At 37.0% G+C, this 20,354-nt stretch overlaps 1 protein-coding gene across 1 annotated transcript in view; it reads right to left on the bottom strand.

The window, feature by feature from the left end:
- Window positions 1-20,354, bottom strand: part of LOC107092712 (collagen alpha-1(XVIII) chain-like) — a 59,224-nt gene that overhangs the window by 20,628 nt on the left and 18,242 nt on the right. Inside the window, exons 3-16 of the mRNA XM_015387321.1 lie at window positions 19,699-19,779; window positions 16,534-16,605; window positions 10,197-10,278; window positions 5,910-6,034; window positions 5,320-5,346; window positions 2,681-2,878; window positions 2,541-2,567; window positions 2,365-2,427; window positions 2,199-2,276; window positions 2,067-2,117; window positions 1,867-1,989; window positions 1,639-1,701; window positions 1,196-1,240; window positions 763-894 (exon numbers count right to left, since the gene is read on the bottom strand). Of these exons, the coding sequence (XP_015242807.1) occupies window positions 763-894; window positions 1,196-1,240; window positions 1,639-1,701; window positions 1,867-1,989; window positions 2,067-2,117; window positions 2,199-2,276; window positions 2,365-2,427; window positions 2,541-2,567; window positions 2,681-2,878; window positions 5,320-5,346; window positions 5,910-6,034; window positions 10,197-10,278; window positions 16,534-16,605; window positions 19,699-19,779 (1,167 nt within the window). The remainder of the gene's footprint in view (window positions 1-762; window positions 895-1,195; window positions 1,241-1,638; window positions 1,702-1,866; window positions 1,990-2,066; window positions 2,118-2,198; window positions 2,277-2,364; window positions 2,428-2,540; window positions 2,568-2,680; window positions 2,879-5,319; window positions 5,347-5,909; window positions 6,035-10,196; window positions 10,279-16,533; window positions 16,606-19,698; window positions 19,780-20,354) is intronic.

The following is a 20,354-nucleotide window of genomic DNA, read 5'->3' as shown; positions in this document are numbered from 1 at the left end:
TTTACTACAGTGTGTTGAATTCATGTTAATGTGGATTTAAAGACATGTCATAAAAAAAAAGTCTAATCAACAAAAACTTTCGCGACCCCCATGCAGTACCTCCGTGGGCCCCCTAGGGGTCACTGACCCCCTGTTGAAGACTTCCGGTCTACAGTTTCAACAATTAACGTCGTTCCACTCTAAGTTCTAGTTAAAATTACCAGACCAAGAGGACTGAAGTAAGTCTATTCATTCTTCTCATCACTTTCAGTTTGCTTCAGTGGTAAAAAAAAAAAAAAATCAAAATGAATAAAAGAAATGTGTAGATCCGTTATGTAAAGTGTGCTGTTCTTTTAGTTTTCCAGTTTTTGTGACTGGAAAAAATAAAAACAAAATGGGGAAAACGTTTTTCCATAGAATGTGATGAGATTTTGTTGCAAAACAAGGAAGCTCAGCCCAACTTTGCATAATCAGCACTTAGAGTCTAAATGGCTTACAGAAAGATATCAAACATGTCTGTTTGATATCAAAATAGACATGTTACAGCATGGCGGGAATCACCATAGCAACCACTGACTAGGCCGTTTAATTAGTCCTTTCTTATTTATTATAGTGTTTGTTATAAAGGTAGGTTCATTACTTTAGCGGCGCTCTGCATTTTATTCACTTTATTAGGTTCAGGTCCTGCAGGTCTACCTCCTGTTCCAGGAACAACGGCACCACAGTTCTGCTTCAGTAGCTCTAACAAATGCAATCTTTACAAACACCTAGAAGAGAACTTACAAATCCAACCCGATGAGCTGGTCCTGGAGGGCCTGGAGGTCCAGGAGGACCAACTGGTCCCATCGGTCCTGGAAGACCAGCCAGTCCGGGTTGTCCTGCAGCGCCGGGTAAACCGGGTTCTCCTGGAGCTCCCTATGGAAGAAAAACATTGTTCTATTTAATGAATTAGTGTTTTAAATTTGAGAGTGATATGTTTGAAAATTAGAGGCCAAACAAAAAACAAAACATATGCATCAATCAGTAAATAAACTTCTGAGATTACATATGATGACAGAAATATGATCCTGTAATTGAAAACCACTCAAATTAAATACAGTTTATAGCATATCTAATAAAGTTCTGAGGTTTTTTAAAATTAAGTTCAACATTAATATGCAACGCAGCTTTTAGTTAAATCAATAATAATAATAAAAAAAAAAATCATAATTCAAACCTTTTCTCCGATTGCCCCTGGGAGTCCAAGCTCGCCCGAATCTCCCTAAAGAAATAAAAATAAAATCCTTTATAAGTCACAGGGAAATTTAAACTTTTTAAGTGTATGTAACATATTATCATACTACTGCCGCTGATGTAGGAACTTTTTCCATAAATACTAACTTATAACTTTAAATTGCTTCATTTTTATTAAGTAAAGTAGATAAATATTTTTTTCCATGTTGACTAGGCCAATTTATTTATTTTTTTGTTAAATCAAATTAAAATTGGTGGCTACCAGCAGCGTTACAATTCAGCCTTTTAAACCAAAATCCATTTGTTTACATTTACAGACGTATTTTATGTAAAAAAAAAAAAATAATTGTATACATTTCCGTTAAACTCCTAATGGGATCTGGGGTTTTAATATATAAGAAAGTGTTAGTTCTAGCGAATCATTACCTTTTCTCCCTTTGGACCAGGAGCTCCAGGGAGACCATCAGCACCAGGTAAACCAGGCAGACCCTTCAGTCCAAAAGATTAGGTTATTGGAACTTGATTCGGTTAAATCGGTTCTATCATTAGCATAACTGCTTAAAAAAATTAACAGCATGAAAACAAGAGGATCAAGATGAGTAGAATCCTTCAAATCGCTCCTGATTACATACAGATGGAAACGGTTCCACTTACAGGTTGACCTGGCTCTCCATCCTTTCCTGGGGGCCCAGAAGCTCCAGAGCTCACTGCTGTGTTTGCTGATGGGAAACCTGGAAGACCTGGGGGACCAGGCGGACCTGGTGGACCTGGAAGTCCCTGCATTAAGAAAAATGAATTCAAACCCATAAGAATATGTTTTCTTAGAATCACAGCAAATTCGTTCTATTTCTTACCCGAATGGATTCCAAATCGGGGAATCCAGAGGCCTCCATGTCTTCAAACGTCTGAAAAATTTTACTCAGAATCAGTTGCAGAAAGCGAAGGAAGTTTTATTAAATCATGACATTAGCCTGAGATGAACTCACAGATCTGAATCCTGTACCCGGTGGTCCAGGAGGTCCTGGGGGGCCCCGGGGCCCAGGCTGGCCCTCTCCACGGTCACCCTGTGTGTGCCAGTCTTATTAGGACAACATCTTTCTGCAGGATTTCAACACAAAGCTTTTAACATTGGTAAATGTTGGAGTAACAAACCTTTTCGCCTTTCAGTCCAGGATCACCCGGAGTCCCAGGAAAGCCTCGGGGTCCCTGAGGCCCCTTTTTAGTAAACAGATATGATCTTAGAAGCTCATATGTTTAACATCAAGCATAAAAGTCAGACTTTTTTAATTTTTCCAACAATTTTTCCAGAAAAAGCTTAAACTGCTTACGGTTTTTCCATCTTCCCCGGGATCCCCCTGCAAGAATAAAAGAAAAACCTTGATCACTTCCAGGATTTCCACCGAAGGCCTTAATTTGATTTTGTTTTTTTCAGTTTCAGACTTTTAAAAAAAATCAAAGGTCCACTCACCGGTTCTCCATCCTCTCCTGGGGGTCCCTGAGGACCTGGTTGTCCAGGTGGGCCTCGGGGTCCAGGTACTTTTGAAACAACTGATCCATCACTTCCAACTGAATACTCAGTGGCAGGGCCTGGAGGACCAGGTGGGCCTGGTGGTCCTGGAGGGCCAGTGTCGCCCTTTTTGCCAGGATATCCAAAGCCTGCGCTCCCCTGGGAAAAAGGACAGGTTTGAGATCGTCTTATGAAGCTCTCATATGTCCGGATGTACAGCAGCGGAACAATAGCAATAACTTTTGAGCAGGTATATTCAGTCAGATGATTGTATAACTTGTGCTATTTGAAATATCAATGCAACGTTCATAAGCTGTATGTAACGCAATTTCGTTCTGTATGCACTCTGTGCATACAAAATGACAAATAAAGAAGTCTAAGTCTAAGTCTAAGATGAAGAAATGTTGGCTGCTATAATTAGGAACAATAACCAGTTGCTTCATGTTGCTTTTTGCAGCATAAAACATTAACCAGTAGGTCAAGCTAATATCCAAAGCTCTCCCGTCAAACTAATGCCAGCATAGCTACTAATTAAAGATTTGTTTTAATCAACAGCGCAAAAAAAAAATCAAGCTGTCTGTTATATCAGTTTGTTAGAACAAGTGGTTAAAGTGTATAGGGCAGTGATGACATAAAAAAAAAGTGCTTATAGTAAGAAATTAGTCCATCTGTTGTTTATTCCCCAACATCAAATTTTAGTTCCTAGTTTGGCGCATGTCATGGCTCTTCAATGCCTATAAGGTTCATTAAACATGGCTTGTTGTTTGACCAGGTCTCCCCAGACACTTCATCCTATGTCATATCAGGAAATGGAGCTTTTTGAAACGAACAGTTTGTTTATATAAAGAAAATAAACCAAAATCGGGAAAAAAAATCATATAAGTGGCCTGGATTTAAGGCTTTAATGAAAATAGATACCTTATTAGCCTGAATATAAATTTTTTTTTTTTTTTTTCTTAAAAACATTGCTAAAATATCGGGTCATCTTATGATATATATTCAGGGTCTAACCAATTATACAGATGACAGTTGTCTGGGATTGCTACACGAACGCAACAAGCAGAGGGCACAATTTTTTTTTGCATAAAGCCAGTGACCTCATGGAGATGGAAAACTGTGGCTGGGGTCTTCTTTCTATCACAACAGCGAAGAACTGACAAGGATGCTGCAAATGAAGAGTCGCTGCCCAGAACAGAGTGGATCAAAATCAGGCAAGTTTGCAGACATTTGAGGGAGAGTTATGACAACAATGAAAAAAAAAAATAATGGTGGTCAATGCAGTGGAGGCACCAAATAACTGTCAGCCAGCTAAGAAATACAGAGTTAAGGGCTGATTTTACTCCTGCAGTTATGATGCAGATTTTTGATTTATGTCCAATTTTGAAGATTGTTAGCTGTGGGTTTAGATAGGGCCGATGCGGTGAGGAAGTGGAAAAACGCAAAGGGGCAAGTTTGTGCGACAACGGAGCGACATTAGGGCGAAAAAGTGCGGGGATCCAGGTGGAAAAAGGGTCCCATCATTGTCGCAAACCTCGCTCTTCTACCTGGTCCATCTTCACCAGTCATACAAACAAAAAACAAGCCGGTAAGGTACCAAACAGGAAATACGCACAGTGTAGAGCGGATAATAATAAATTCAATAATAATACATTTTATTTGTAATGCGCGTCACATTTAAGAAAAGAAATCTCAAAGTGCTACAGGTAAAATCATCATAGAAGGATTTAGCTTTGACCAATCAGAGGCCTCCTGTCTGCGGCACCGTAGGCGGTCAACTACAATTTTGGAGAAGTGCAGCAGATTGTCTGCGGATGGGTAGGGTGGGGGCATAAACCAGCCTTTACAGAGAGCAATGTCAGAAAATGACACATTCAAAAAATACCGCAAAATTGGGAATAGCTAAAGAAAAGCTACCTTTTTTCACGAGTGTATAGTGTATAAAGTGTATACAATCCAGGCATGCAAAAGATCTTAGCAAACATTTGTGAAAAGAAACAGGCTTTACAATTTTTTATTAATACGTAAACTGTTTTTTATTAATAGGTTCTTTTCATTCCAGGATGCAACTTATGCATAGCCTTCATTCCCCTGAGTGGGTAATTGAAGTATCCCTGGAGAACTGTTAACTTTGTTACAACAAGGTGGAAGCGATTGGGAACACAACCGAAATAGCTACGCTGCATGTTTTTCAAAGGCCAAACAGCTGCATCCAAGCTATATCTATGAGCGCAATGCAAAGTATCATGCACAGTGGTGGACTCAGCAGCCAGGCCTTTGCGTCCAAAATGAACGTCTGACCTTATTAATCCTCTTAAGTCCCCTAAACACACCAGAAGAACTGGATCCCTTACAACAGCAAAGATGGAGTGAGATTTAATCCAATCCTTTTTATTCTTTGACAGATCACCTAAAAGTGGCACTGCTGAACTCAAAATAAAAGAAAAAAATAGAAACATTGTGAATTTGACATAGGAATCAGAGGAAGCATCAAATCCAGGATTTTGTTTTCAATGATAAATTTCTTTTTGAAAAGAATCTCACTGAGAATAACAAATACCTGAAGGTTTTTTCTATAAAAATGAGAGATAACCATCACATACCTTTGCTCCCTTTTCACCAGGTTCTCCCTGAAAATACAACAAAATAATATGTTAAATGAAGTCTGTACTACTACTGTAGACTCTTCCTGGTCTAATATTAGGCTTTAATTTTTAATTATGATTTTTTTTTATATATATAACAAACTAGACAAAAAAACAAACCAAAAAACTGTCATATGTGGAAACAATGTATATACTGTATATATCCCATTATACTTTCTTCCTTTTTCACATTCCTCTTCTTTCTTTGACTATTTGAGCTGATGCAATAAGTAAATGTTTCCACTGTGAGATCAATAAAATCAATCAATAAAATTCAACCCAACAGGAAATTCATTTCCAACTTCCTGAAATATTCTTATTGTTCTGAATTATCCAAATAAGACTAGCTCTCTATGACAGAACTCAATGAACATAGAAACAGCTTCTAATATAAACTAAACTGTACAATTTATAAAAGAATAAGCATTTATGTGGTTGTTTGACTTTATGGATTCTAGCTCCCTCTAGTGTTGATTAGCCTGACTGCAGCTGTTCAGCTCAGTTCATTTCCCTTTAAAGGGTGGGCTAAGATAAAAAACTGCACTGACCTTGTGTCCACCGACTCCCCCCTTGTAGCTGATGCCTGCTTCTCCCTGCGGACCCCTCAAACCCCTCTCTCCTTTCGGTCCTTGGTCCCCCTTGTCGCCCTTTTCTCCTTTAACAAAGACTGCACCTGGAAGGTATTACCAAGAGACGCATCCATTAATGTAGCAATAAAAAACCTTTCATAGATGATTAATGACCGGATCCAAAACAAAGAAAACAAACGGCACATATGCTGGTCCCAAAGGAACAAGCTTATACTTCCTGTGTGTCAGTGCAGGAATCCTGCTGTGCTTTGCAGTAATTCTGTAATTTAAAGGCCAGGTGAAGATTTTAAGGTGGAAGAAGATCTCACACCCGCATGCATTGCTCTGATTTGACCCAATTTCACCTGAAATGCTTAATTTAACGGTAAATACGTCATTTTCAGAGAGCATGGTATGAAATCCTGCTGCTTGAAGGAATGAATTCTGTAAACATGTTTGAACCTGTATTATAGTAATGAGTTAGAGACTTGATGCAGTGTGAAATAGACCAACACCACCTGATAGCATTAAAATCCCACGTTAAAAACATCATTTTATCTAAAAACGTTTCCAAAATCTTTCCCCTTTTCTAATGAGAGCAGATTTTATATCTTATAAGTAAAAGAAGGAAAGGTTATTTATATTTTTTATGAAGCACATTTCAGTAGCAAGACAATACAAATTGTTATACATGTAAAAAAAATAATAAAAAGTAAAACCAACAGTGAAAAGTACACTGCAGTGGTAAAGAGGTAGTTAAATAAAGAATGAATATAAATAATTAAAAATAGATAATTAAAAGTAAAAAAAGAACAAAATCGAATTAGAAAATTATCATAACAAATATAAATAACAGCTTTAAAAAAAAATTTCAAAAGCCACTCCAAACAAGTTCTCAAATCTTGATTTAAAGCATTTTAAGGTTTCAGCACTTTTTTGTTCCAGATTAGTATGGAGGACCGATCCTGCCATAATTAAAAATAATTATAAAGATATTTTTTCAACAATAGATCAATTTTTCATAAAAATATATATATTTTAACTGACACTTTTATTTTTACTTTTCTTCTTGCTTTTACGCTGACTTATTTTTAACCCACTTTTTTCTGTTATTCATTTTTATTGAAGTCTTTATTTTGTCTTTGTGTTTATTGCAAGTGAAGTTTTTTTCCACTGCAACCTTTTTTTATTTTTTCATATTTATTCACACCAACACTTTCAAAAGATGTTTTTATTTTTGTCTCATAATGATTTACACCACAAAATTTTTAAAGCATGTTTTTACTTCACCATAAATATTCCTTTTCATTTTGTTTTAACATCCTTGTATTTCTGAAACAATGATTTATTTCTGCCTCTAACTTTTCTATTTTTTTTACCCAAAGGATTTTTACCTGCCCTTTTATTTCCTTCTCCTCTTTTTTCCACTTTGTGTATTTCTACTTCTTATTTTCAACGCAATATTTTTAAAGCATGTTTTTACTCCACCATAAAAATACATTTTTTATGTCATTTTAACCTTCTATTTGGTAAACAGTTATTTATTTCTGCCTCTAACTTTTCTGTTTCTTTACCCAAAGGATTTTCTCCTGCTCTTTCATTTCCTTTTCATCTTTTTCCACTTCGTCTATTTCTCCTTTGTATTTTAAAACAGCATTTTTAAAGAAATATTCACTCCACCATAAATAATTCTTTCTACTTTATTATAACCTTCTATTTCTGAAACAATGATTTATTTCTACTTTTCTAACTGTATTTTTTTTTTTAGCCAAAGGATTTAAGCCTGCCCTTTTATTTCCTTCTCTTTTTCCACCTGGTACATTTCTACTTCGTGTTTTTTTACTTGTTCTATTTGTATCTGTATCTGGATACTTATCGCATCTCCAAACTCTTGCCATTTCACACCCTTAGTCAAAATGTTCTGTTCTATATGTCCTCTGACCAAAGACCAACCTGTCTGACTGCTTTAACAAAGAGCATAAAGAATTTAGTCAAAAGTGAAATAGTAATTCCTTTTTATGAATTATGAAACTCAAGACCAAACAAGAGCAATATGGCCTTTACTAAGGGATCAATTACTAGTTATATTTTAACTAGTGTAAGTGTAGAAAACAACTCTCAGCACTCATTTTCTGTCCGTCTCTCCCATTTTTGTTCCATTTTGTTCCCCAAAATTGTTGAAGTTGTAAAAGGTTTGCATTTTTTTTCCTGCACAACTCTCTGATGGTTCATCAAAGCATCAAGTTGAGGTCTGACTTTGACTAAACCATAGCAGCAGCCTTACTGTTTTCGTTTTCAGCTATTCTATAGTATCATTAGCTGCTGTGTTGGAGATCAGGATACTGCGGATGATCCAGTTTGAGCAGAGCTTTGACGGAACAAACATTTGTCTCTATAATAATTTGATATACAGGCGAGTTTAATGGATGGTCCACTGGATGCAAGACAAATAGTTCAGCCCAACTGATCAGTCCTCTTGGCAATGTGGTGCTGAACTTTATTGCCAAACATCTATGTTGGTTTCATCTCCCTTTCTAATGCAACTTTGCAAACTCGGGTTAAACAGCCATGTAGCTTTTTTTTTTTTTTTTTATTATTATCCTACCTTACCTAAAAAAAAAACAAACACGTTTTAAGCAGCATAAACTGAGATAGAGCTCTTGGGGTTTGGGGTAATTTCTCAATACAATGCACTACAATAACTGTGCTAGGATATCTTTGCTAGGATTTCCTCTCCTGGGATGAGTGAGACAATGATGAACATTAAATCGATAGGAATGGACTCAATGAAGCTAGACTTTAGAGCAACAGCAAAAAGCCTTGTTTATGTTGTTCAACCCCTAAGAAGTTGACTCTAAAAAAGTTTAGATTTACATAAAAAAAGCCATTTTTATAAAACTGCTGGCCTGCTGCAGCCCATGTTTCTGTACTACATGAATACTAAATAATAATCATGTGGTTTTATCGCTTCCTTAGTATTAAAATAAAACCTGTTTTAGAGGAAACTATTTCAAATATAAGAGGAATTTAATCTTGTAATCCTAAAATTATGATTTAAATGATTAAAGACATATATAATTACTTTAATTATAATTTAGTGGTTAACTGAAGCCGGGTGTGAGGAAGTGAAACTTATTTAATCATATCCCCTTCACCTTTCATGTAGTCCATAAGACCAGCAGTAATCCTGATTCCTATTTGACTTATAAATCTATACAATTTCAAAATTTTATTAAGTGAACAAATGAAAAAGTTTGTGTCCATATAAACATACATACATGCATTCAAACATGCCTACGCTCATCTTCATTTATACAATTATTACCCATAGGCCACACAACCACAATCACAGCAAAAATATGTATGCACCCATTGAGTGACTGAGTGAACCCAGTGATGTTCACCACCCTTCTTCCATTTCATATATTTTTAGGAAAATCAATTGGAGTCTTTTCTTAAAGTCTCATTCTTTGACATTGCTTTAATTTAACACTGAGGGTGTTTCACTTTTTATTGAAATGCACATTCTGTCCATGTTTGTTTTAACATGTAACGTTTTGAAATTTAGATTATCTATATGAAACACTCCTAAATCTCATTTTATTTTTTATATCATTGCTATGTTTTGCTATATGCAAAACATTTTTTGTTAAGCAATTTAAATTGTTTTGTCAGTAGGGGAGTAGTGGCCTAGTGATTAGAGCAGTGCGCTTGTGCTCTGAGAAGGTTGTAAGTATCCAGTTCGATACCCACAGCCTCAAGTCTTGGTTCCTGAGCAAGACCCTTAACCCAGCACACTGCCTCCCGTGTGCCACACGATGCCAGCCCACTGCTCCCCAAGGAGATGGGTCAAAATGCAGAGAGTGAATTTCCCCTTGGTGAAACAATAAAGGGATTTAATTTTTTCTTTTTTTTTTTACATATAGTCTTAGTCAAGCATCTTCTGCTGCATTGCTCATTAAATCCACCAGATGGCGCCATTTACCAGCTAATCTATTTCTTGCAGCTCTTGTCTGCACCGCCACATGCTGTCACAAATAATTAATCTATTCAAAGAAGTGAAACAACAAAACCATACCTTTAGAGCCACTAATGTGTATTATTTTTAATCAAGTTGAAAAATCCAGTGATTATTTAAAATTAACTGATGGCAAACAGCAGCTCCAAATGAATACCTTTGATATTTGAGGCCCATGTAGGAAAAGTACTCATTCACATCTACTTACAGTAGTGTCAGAAATTGGAAGAAATTGTGTAAAAGCTTACCTGTTTCTAAGAAGGTTCCCTCTTCTCCTTTCCTGTCCAGTGGTGGCTGTGGGATAGGTGTAAGAGACGCCAAGGCTTTCTGCTGAAAAAACAAAACACAGATCCACATTTTTAGAATGAAAGTAGATGCATGGTGGGTTTGCTCCTTCTTCTGCAGCTTCATCTTGACCTCCCACTGAGAAAAGCCTCTGTAAACAATGCTCCATCATGGGAAAAAAGTTTTTCCTTGTAAACATCAATCACAAACCCAAATGAGTCATGTTCTACAAACTACTTAAATGTTTGGGGACTGGAAGGGGTTTCTGCTTGTACAAACTTTTACAAATGTCTCCCAGCTCTGCAACATGCTTTTTCACAGCACAACTGATTCAACATGGCACGCACAACTGGAGCAGTTAACGCCGCCTGTTTTCCTTCATTTGCTGCTAATTAACCCTGCATGTGTTGCAAAACGTTATGTTTACCTTGCCGAGGCTGGGAAGCAACACAGAACCAAAAAATATGATCCTCAGATCATCAGCAGATGAAAGAAAAAACCTTTGAATGTGAATTACAACGTACTCTGTTTAAATATTACAAGTTTTCAGCTTCAATGGGATGTTTATTTATTGATAATTCAGCTAAAAACTAAAACTCCTTCAGAGGAGCAATAAAATGTGGGGTGAAAAAAGTGTGTGTACCATTAAAATGCTTTATTGAAGGTTCAATCCAAGCATTCAGTATTTGAGTTGGAGTTTGTCAGCGTTCCAAATCTTGACTCATTAATATTTACCAACTTTAAACACCAAACCCTCTCCAGATCTGACTTCTAGGATGTTAGTAAAGAGTTGTTAGATAATATATTTTCTTCCAGCAATAAAGTTATTTTATACATTTCAAACTGAGGGCTCCATCTGATTGCAGGGGAGCTGTGGTCTGGTGGAGGTTGGAGCAAGGTGCTTGCTTTCTGAGAAGTCTGCAAGATCATTGCATGAAATCCGACAACATTTTTCTCTGAGCAAAGCTCTCAGCCTCAGAGTGCTCTTTTAGCGCTGCACAGAGGCTGCCCACTCCTTCCTACAGGATGAGGTACAAGCAGCAGACCAAATTGCACTGTAATGTAAAAAGTTGCATAAAAGAAATTAAAGAGATATTTTATTTTTACTATGATGCCAACTCTGGTTTCACTGCAACATTTTATGATCCAAAAGTTATATTTACTCTATGGGATCTTATTCTAAAAAGGATAGAAAGGATGATGAGAAAATTCAACTAGAACTGCATTTTGGATAAATATGAGGAGTAGAACTGATTGCAGGCTGAATGCTGAAATCATCAAATGTCTAGAGTACCAACAAAGCTTTTTAATTTATTCTAAGTGTTTTCCAGCCTTATTTCATTTCTGCTTGGGAGATCTGTACAGGATATTTCTCACGTCAAAATCTTAATGTTATGGTTTTCCCCTTCGGACTTTGAGTTTTCAGTTATATATGTCATTCTGCTTTGTTGATCTTTGGTTTTGTGTATTTATGCAGTCTTGAGTTACTCTCTGTCAGTGGAGCAGTGGGTAGCAGTGCTGCCTTGCAGCAAGAAACTTCTGGGTTCAATTCCTGGCCTGGGGTCTTTCTTCATGGAGTTTGCATGTTCTCTCTGAGCATGCGTGGGTTCTCTCCGGGTACACCAGCTTCCTCCCACAGTCCAAAAACATGACTGTTAGGTTAATTGGCTTTTCTAAGTTCTCCTTAGGTGTGAGTGTCAGTGTGATTGGTTGGTTGTCTCTGTGTTGCACTGCAGTGAACTAGCAACCTGTCTTAGATGGACACTGCCTCTCGCCTGTAGAGAGCCGGAGACAGGCATGAGCACACCTCATGACTCCTCTTGGGATAAGCATGACAGAAAATGGAAGGATACAATTAGTCTCTGTTGCCCCCTTGTGCCTGTCTCCTTTCCCCTAGCTCACTTCTATCCACACCTGCTCCATATCAGCTGGTTACCTCAGTCTTTGTCCTGTCTCCCATATATACTCTCGCTGTGCAGTTCTTTATTGCTTGTTTCTTGTGGTTACTTGGTTCCCCATTTGTGCTTTCCCCTGATGTCTCCTGGTTTTTAGTTTCCTGCATTTTTGGTTCTTAGATTTTGTCTGTTGTCTTTTGATTTAATTAAACCTGCAAGATCTAATATATGTCTTTGGATCCTCAACCAACCTCCATCTAACCTTTATAATAATGATCTTATGTGGTAAAACACATGATTTTAACAGGTGTTGGGGCTGATTTTATGTTTTTTGTATGTCTACAATACTGTTTGTTTTCCATCACACAAATACAGATTAAACCGGCAGACATGAGGCTAAAATTGATGGTCTTCCAACCAAAAAGGCATCAAAAACTGGTCTATTCCATCATAGATGAGTCAGTTAATATAATAGGCAACTTGTTCCCTGAAAAAAAAAACCTAAAACAAACAGAACATGAAGTTGATAAAGGTTTTGTTAAAACAGGACCTTATAAATGTTGCAACCTTTGCAACAGTTTCTGTGTGATTTGTTTCCTCCTTAGTGGCTTCCCTTGATTCTGGCCACACTGTAGAAGATATTAGTCATACCCTGGGTTATTTGACTCATTGTTCTCATGTTTACTCTCTGAAATCACACTGTGGTAACGTTCTTCAGTCTCCAGTCAACCAACCTATAAACTCATTAGGCCTGTGGGAGGAAATGAGAACAACAGCAGCAGATTTTCGTTCTCACTTTGTTCCCAAAACCTCATTTGGAATAAAGAGGGGAGAGTTTAGAAACTTTCAGAGAGGAGAAAGAAGAGGAGAAGAAGATGAAGACCCCCCCAAAAGCCTTAATGTTATGCCAGTGTTGATAATTAAGTGTGTTTCTCAGCAGGGAAACATTCTCTGCTCCGTGTTGCACGGCACTGACTGAACTAAGAATGCTTCCTGGCCATTTCTCACTCTTTCAACTTGATTTGAGATTTATTGTGATCAGGAATGCTCTGCTCACTGAAACAATCCATCATGGCTGCTAATGACAGGTGGGAGATGCTTAGACATACTGTTGGGGAATGTGCTCACTGTAAATCTAAGAGAAAATGTAAGAGTAAATCAAAGTAAGGAGAATGCATTTCCATAGGTGTGCCACAGGGCAGTAATCCAATATTCGTCCGGACATTCTGAAGAAAGAAATGCTCCAGACGTTTACTTAAATGTATATAGTGGTGGATTTGACCAAATTTTTGAAAAGACCCGCCCTCTCCACTTAAAAAAAACAACACATGTACAGCACTGTACTCGCTCCCGAAATGAAACGCCTATTAAAAGTGAGCAAGAGCATACACAAGCCCATTTCTCCTCAGTTTAAAAGTTGCTGTTTGCATCGCTCATACAAGCTTACTTTCCAAAAGAAGAGTTGCAATTTTTTCCACTATGTCAGACTCACCGGTAAGACGACCTTCCGTAAACATATCACCAGATTGATTGACACTTAGGAGGACCACTTATTTTGATGATCCACCCCGAAAAAGAACATCCTTCATTAAAGGTTTGCAACTTTTTGGTTCGGTAAAACAATGTTCCAAAACAAAACTGTTGGACCGTTATGCTCCAACCAGAACAATAAAGCCAGGCGATCAGCTTTGTTGAACACAGGACAGATTCTAGGTGTCTCTAAAGTTCTCCTTGGCTTAAGTACAAAGGAATGGAGGTTACCTTAACGTTAGCGCAATGTTCTTTAGAGCTTCTATCATGCAACCTTTATATCCATCTCGTTTCTAAAACACCTGAGTTAGAAAAACAGCTCATTATCAGGCCTCTGTTAGCTTAATTATCTACTGAAGAGGGAATTCACTCATTTGTTTCTCTTCAGCTCAGCCCAGAGTTTGCCCCCCAGGGTATAGTTTTGGGACATAGAGTGATCATGTAAGAGAGTTGATTTAGTTTCTGTCTAACCTTTTCTGTCTCAGCATTGTCATAGGTTCAGAATAATTATCCAGTAGAAAAATACTGTCAGTATTCAAAAGAACTGTCAGTTTTCTGCCCAAGGTGCCCTGTTTTCGTTCAACCAATGCCTCCATTGTAAAGACGTCCAAACGCCATCTACTGTGACAAACTTCCTTGGTTCTTTGGAACAGCATCAGGTGCTCTGCATCACAGATCTGCTACTTGCAATAAATGGTCTATATCATCCTTCTTAAGTCAACTTCACTTAAAGCTAAATATATGATTAAATAATACCTTTTATATAAATGTGTTATGAAATATAGCTGTTTTCTTCCAATCCTGAAATCATTGTTTTCATTGTGAAGCTGCCTCTCAGAGAGCTCTCATGGCCAAAAAAAGTTTTTCATTACTTAGACATTAACTAAAAAATACAAGTTTCTGACCAGTGCATATTAGCTTCTCGAAAATATCCCTTTGTCTTAACATTCAGCTAGATTAATTTCACTCAACCTCACATTATTCCTCCTCCCTGATCGGAGAGAGTTTAGTTTGTTAACAGTGCAGGCCCAGCCTGGTTAAGGTAGGTTCTTCCTGAAGTGAAATAACAGTTTGAGGTTGATTTTGATAAACAAATACTGTTATAACATAGTTAGAAGCTAAGAAAAGTAATATTGCATGACATGTGACATCTTTAAAAACTGACAAAGTTTTTCCAGTTTTAAAACAGATACTCTACCTTCCTCCCTTCTTCTTTACCGTGTTCAATTATTTCATTATTTTCCGGTCAACAAGGAATAATCAATGGATCATTATTTGTAACTAAAACTGAAACATTCGCGTTGATTTAATAAATTTAGTGTTAATCAGTAAAAAGATAAAAATACAATTTTTTGTCATGATTATTAAGTCCAGTAACGGCCATTTTTTGCTCAAATATAGTAACACCTCACTCCTGACAACGGTGTGGTAAGCCTAGCGCCATTCTTCCCGCTTTATGAGCAAAATCAATGGGAACTTACATACTTATCATTTATTAAAGATAACTTATTTACTTATCATTTATTAAAGAGTATGTAATAATTTAAGCACTTTCAGAAGTTTGTATTCTGAATATGACCGAACTTTTACTTTCATGTCTTTCGTGTTATTAACTATTCATGTAAAAATAGCTTCTTAACTTTGGCAGCTTCTCCCATTTGTAAAGCAGCCTTCACATGATGTTGCAACAATTCATAAACCATGGTGATTTCTAATGATGGTCCCAAAGCATGCACAGTTTGGGATCACGCTTAAGGGGGCTCTCTAAACCAGCAGTGAACCGTTAAAAACTCGCTCCGCCATCCATCACCGTGAATTCCGGGCAGACGAAATGGAAAGTCTCACCTCTGCTCTCCGCCTCTGACTGCTCTCTGTCTGGACTTGTCTTAATTGCACAGGTTGGATGACTGAGCAGAGGATGAGATGAGATGCGTGAACAGATCCTCATCAGATAGAAAAACTTTGGCAGGTGGACATTAAACACCAGCTGTTCCCTCTAACATTACATATCATTCGACAAGTTGATAACAGACGTCTGCAAGGGTGACAGAAAGAGAATCCTCATAAAAGCTGGGGAAGAGCGAGGAAACCAGAGGAGCCGTCCCAAATGAACTACCTGACCTTAACCTAAAACTTTCCTCTGCGGCTTTATTTCCCCGGCGATTGGTTCCTTAATGCATATTAATGGAGAAACCAGAGGAAATACCAAAACCTGGGGGTGAGGGGAGCCTTCAACTTGGATCGGATCACGTCCAAATTTACATCTGGTTTTCCTACAATCTATAGGGGCAAATGCATTATGCTCACTTGTACTTTTGGAAGCTGTGCTAGTCTTCAGGAACATCTCTGGAAAAGGTTGGGTGCTTGAGTGTGAGTGGGTGTCTGCAGCATGAAAGTGCAAGGGACACAAAGCAGAGAGAGGGAAGCAATCAAGATAAAAAGAGACAAACATGCAGATAAAGGCTGTGAAAGTCAGGGAGGCTTAATGACCAGCAGCTAAAAACAGAGAGCAAGTGATCCTGGGAGAGGATCTTATCTGTGTAAAAAACTTATTTTAGTTTGTAGGCAAGGAAAAAAGTTTCCAAATGTGGAAGACAGACTCAGCTCAATTTTCTGGAACCAACTCAGCTGGTTTTGATCTTCCTTCTGGGATGAGTGTTCTTTCACTTATACAGAATAACCCAAGGCTTCATTGGCACCAATAACAGAGCTCATACTGCTGTCCATGACTTATGTATAACATATACAGGCCGGCCTGCCTTAAGCATCAATGTGCTTTCATGTAATCACCTCCTAACATCTGATGAAGTTTTAAAGCAAGCAGGGTGAATGTTTCTGGATAATAAAACACACACAAAAAAAAAACTTTTCATACCATGTTTTGCTCTTTCTCTCTGTGAGAATTTGCGTGTCTGGTTTCTTCGTAGCCACTTCCTTCTCCTGAAGCCTGCGGAAGCCAATCACATGTTTAATTCATGCTTTACAAAACATTTTTCTTTGCAGTAAAATAACTGCATCTTGAGCATAAGGCTGATAAACATATTCAGAGATGTTCTAATTGCCACGCTGCATTAAAATGCAATGTAAATAAGTCATTTTTTCCTCAAAATACGTGTTTTTGAGGTGAAATAAGAAAAAAACAACTGCATTGTCTTATTTCAAGTGCATATTATCTAATTATCTTATTTTTATTCCATTGGAAAATCATCTTATTTACCTAAATGCCCTTAATTTAAGACATTTTGCTTATTTCTAGATTGTTTTTGCAGTGCATATTGCTGTATTTATATCTATGTTCCTATCCCATCTTTTTTTGTCTAAAATAATCCTTTATGACCAAGATGTCTCTTCTAACTTGAAGGGACTTGCATCGCATCGGTAAGATCAGGGAAATAGGAAGGAAATCTTCAACCTCCAAGATATGAAGAAAAACACCAAAGAATACTGGTGGAAAACAAAATACTAACCAGTCATAAAAAAAATGCAAAAGCAAACATATTTAAGTAAAAATATTCATAAAATAATTGTATTTTCCCATGTTTGCCAATAGAATAAGATGATGTATGTTAGAAATAAGAAACAAACAATCCATTATCTTATTTGAATGTAATTATCTTTTTATGAAGGAAAGTGCACTCATTCCATTGGCAAACTGCATTTAAGCTCCTAATTAAGGCCAATTACACTTATTTTAAGAATTTAGTACTTTTTTTTTTAGATTAGTTTTTGCACTAAATTATTGAATTGCTCTAAAGCTCATAAAAAAATTAACTTATTGTAATTCACCTATTTTTAAGAGTACAAATCCATTACAAAGGCAATGACTTTCATCAGAATGTTACTTACAGATACTTATGGTTTTTAAGTGAATAGATCAGAATTGGGCCGTTGAGTGAAAAAGTAAGTTATGGGTCACATGCTGTTCTGAAAAATAACTTTCTGGTGTTTGTCCCTTGTTGTATAAATGCCCCTGGTTAAGAAAGATGTACCTTAATAAAAGTTTCAGGACCAACCAGCTATAAATCTATCATTTTTTTCCCTGTTAGTATTCATAAACACATAATAATAATAATGATTGTTAAGGTTAAAAGTTTATTTCTAACACTTCATATCTTCCTGATTTTTGTTTAAACATCTCAACATATGATGAGAGCAGGTGATGAAGTCAGGAGGAGTTTAATGTGGTTTTAAGAAGCAGAACAGCTGCGATTGTTTCATTAAATAGCAGCTCAGGCTGTTGGTGGGCTGTGGTGAAGCACCTGTGTTTGAGTGTGGGTGGTCAGGGTCAGGAGAGCTCCCCTCTCTAACAGCGGGGGAAATACTTTAAGTTTCTAATCTTCTGCTAATTCTTACAAATACACAGCCTCAAATTTTCATGGTGGCTTAATTATATTGTACATCCATGTGTAAAAGGAATTAATCCCTAAAAATATGCTCTGATTTGCTCATCCGTCTCACTGATAGCTTATGAACATGGAACAAATGTAGTAAATCAATTAAACTGAGTTAATTAACACTTTTCAAATGTTAATTTATTTATAAAGAGAATTTATCAAAACCAACTTAGAATTGTTTATTTAAGCCACATTTTTTTAGAAAAAACCTGAAGAAACCACCATTCGCCAATGTCCTGAAGAAGCAAAGCAGCCCCAGAGCATCATAATACCACCACCGTGCCTCAAATAAGGCATATTATCTTTATTTGAAAAAGTTTGTTTTTTTTAGACCTGATATGAAGGAACATGCTTAACAAAAAAGGTCTGGGTTTGTTTCATAAGTCCAGAGAACATTTTTCACTTATTTTTGCTAAATGTCAGACATCTCTTTTTGGTCATCAGTGGTCCTGGTCTTAGTATTGTCCCCATCAAGCCCACTTTTTCCCAGTCTCTATTTTATTGAATTATAACTTGTGACTAAAATGGGGTACTTAAAGCCAACAGAGCATTATCTGATGTTCTGGGTTCTTCTGTGAATGCCTGGATTAGTTAAAATGCTCTCTTAGAGCGATGTTTAACAGGCCATTCCTGGGAAGGTTCACCAATGTTTCATGGTTTCTTGAATTATGGAAAATGGTTCTGCTGTGGTTCTCTAGAGATCCAAAGCTATTGAAATATCTTTTTTAATGATAGATGTTAGTTTGTTTCTAGAACATCTTTATAAATTGGAAAATCCTCCAAAAAAATCGTTTTGAAATTTTAACACAAAAAGGTCAGCTGTAGAAAAAAAACATATTGCATTAAAATAAACTAGAGTCGCCTTTAAAATCACACAATCTCCCCTTTGAAAGTATATCTTTTTTTATTCTAAAAATTTATTTTATTATTTAACAGAATTCCTCATTTCCATCAATATATTTTTCAATTGTCTCTTAAAATTGGACATATTCAGTTTACTGCTACAATTCCTCTTCCTGCAATTACCCTAAGCCCCCTCTAGGGGGTGAACCCCTCACTTTGGTAACCACTGCTTTATTCTATCTTCTAGCCTACTTCAAACAGTAAGATAGATTCAGTAAAGGAGATTTCCTGGTTCTCTGGGTCAGGCATCAACCATCAGACATTGTCGGTTGAATAAAAAAAGACCTAACTTACAATGTAGCAAAAAATATATATATATGTATATATATTACCAGAATAATAATAATAATGTTATCGAATATGGATTAAGTCAGGCCCCACACCCCCTACCCCAAAAATAAGGATCTCATCTTCAATTATTTTTTGGGACATTTGCACAATTAGTAAATAATCCACACATGAATAAATTAACTGATTAATTAACTGACGAGTAAATGTTGAAGAAGCAGTAATACATTGTCCTGCATCATATTTACAGTAGGGGTTATTTGCTCAGCCTAAGCTTCAGCAGATGGACATTTTAACTTGATTATGTTGAGTTTAGAGTCAGGAAGATGTTATTCAACAAGAAATACCTTCCTTAACCTTGTGAAACGAAACATGTGCTGCTCCATCAGAGGAGCAGCAGAAAATGAAATGCATACAGTTAGTTATCTCCAAAAATGTGATTAGATTGAACTCACCATATCCGAGTCATCGTCCTCCTCGCAGAGCCGCTCTGCAGCACGGGGGTCTCCCACCACCCTCAGCTCACTGATCGCACCCTGAAACACAACACACCTCCAGTGTTTGATGTGCAATGGGACATATAATCATTCACACACAAGAGGTGTTACTCCGGACCTTATAAACAGGGATGTTTGTTTCTTAGCTTGTTGCTGTGGTTTCCAGACATTCCTGGGAAATTCCCTGTCTTTGCTAAATCAGTGGATCCGTTGAAGTCTTTGATTTTAGCCTGTTTCTGTGGAAAGCGCTTCTATTTGTACCTCAAACATACAATCTGTTAATCTGATGCTGTGAGACCCCCTCCACACTCACAGCATCCGTCATATCTGCTTTGCTATCAATGAGCCATTAGCAGAGTCTGTGGGGGAGCTTTGTCCGCTGCTGTGTTTAAAGACGAGTCTTTGGTAAAAAGAATTAATTACCAGAGTGAAGCATTAAAAAAAGAGTTTATCAAAATTCAGCAGAAATTACTCTCCTATTTCAACCCTCTCTGTGTAGAGCCTGTTATGGCTGAATTTGGGCAGACCTTTTCTGTTAAGGGGTCAGATGATCCGTCAGATTTTCATAATAAATCATAAGATTGTTTTTTTTTTTTTTATTCAAAAGAACTCAT

This window comes from Cyprinodon variegatus, unplaced genomic scaffold, assembly GCF_000732505.1.
Source record: "Cyprinodon variegatus isolate N-32 unplaced genomic scaffold, C_variegatus-1.0 Scaffold391, whole genome shotgun sequence".
Lineage (NCBI taxonomy): Eukaryota > Metazoa > Chordata > Actinopteri > Cyprinodontiformes > Cyprinodontidae > Cyprinodon > Cyprinodon variegatus.
Note: the sequence above shows the minus strand (reverse complement) of the source record. Positions and strands in the feature narration are given on the sequence as shown.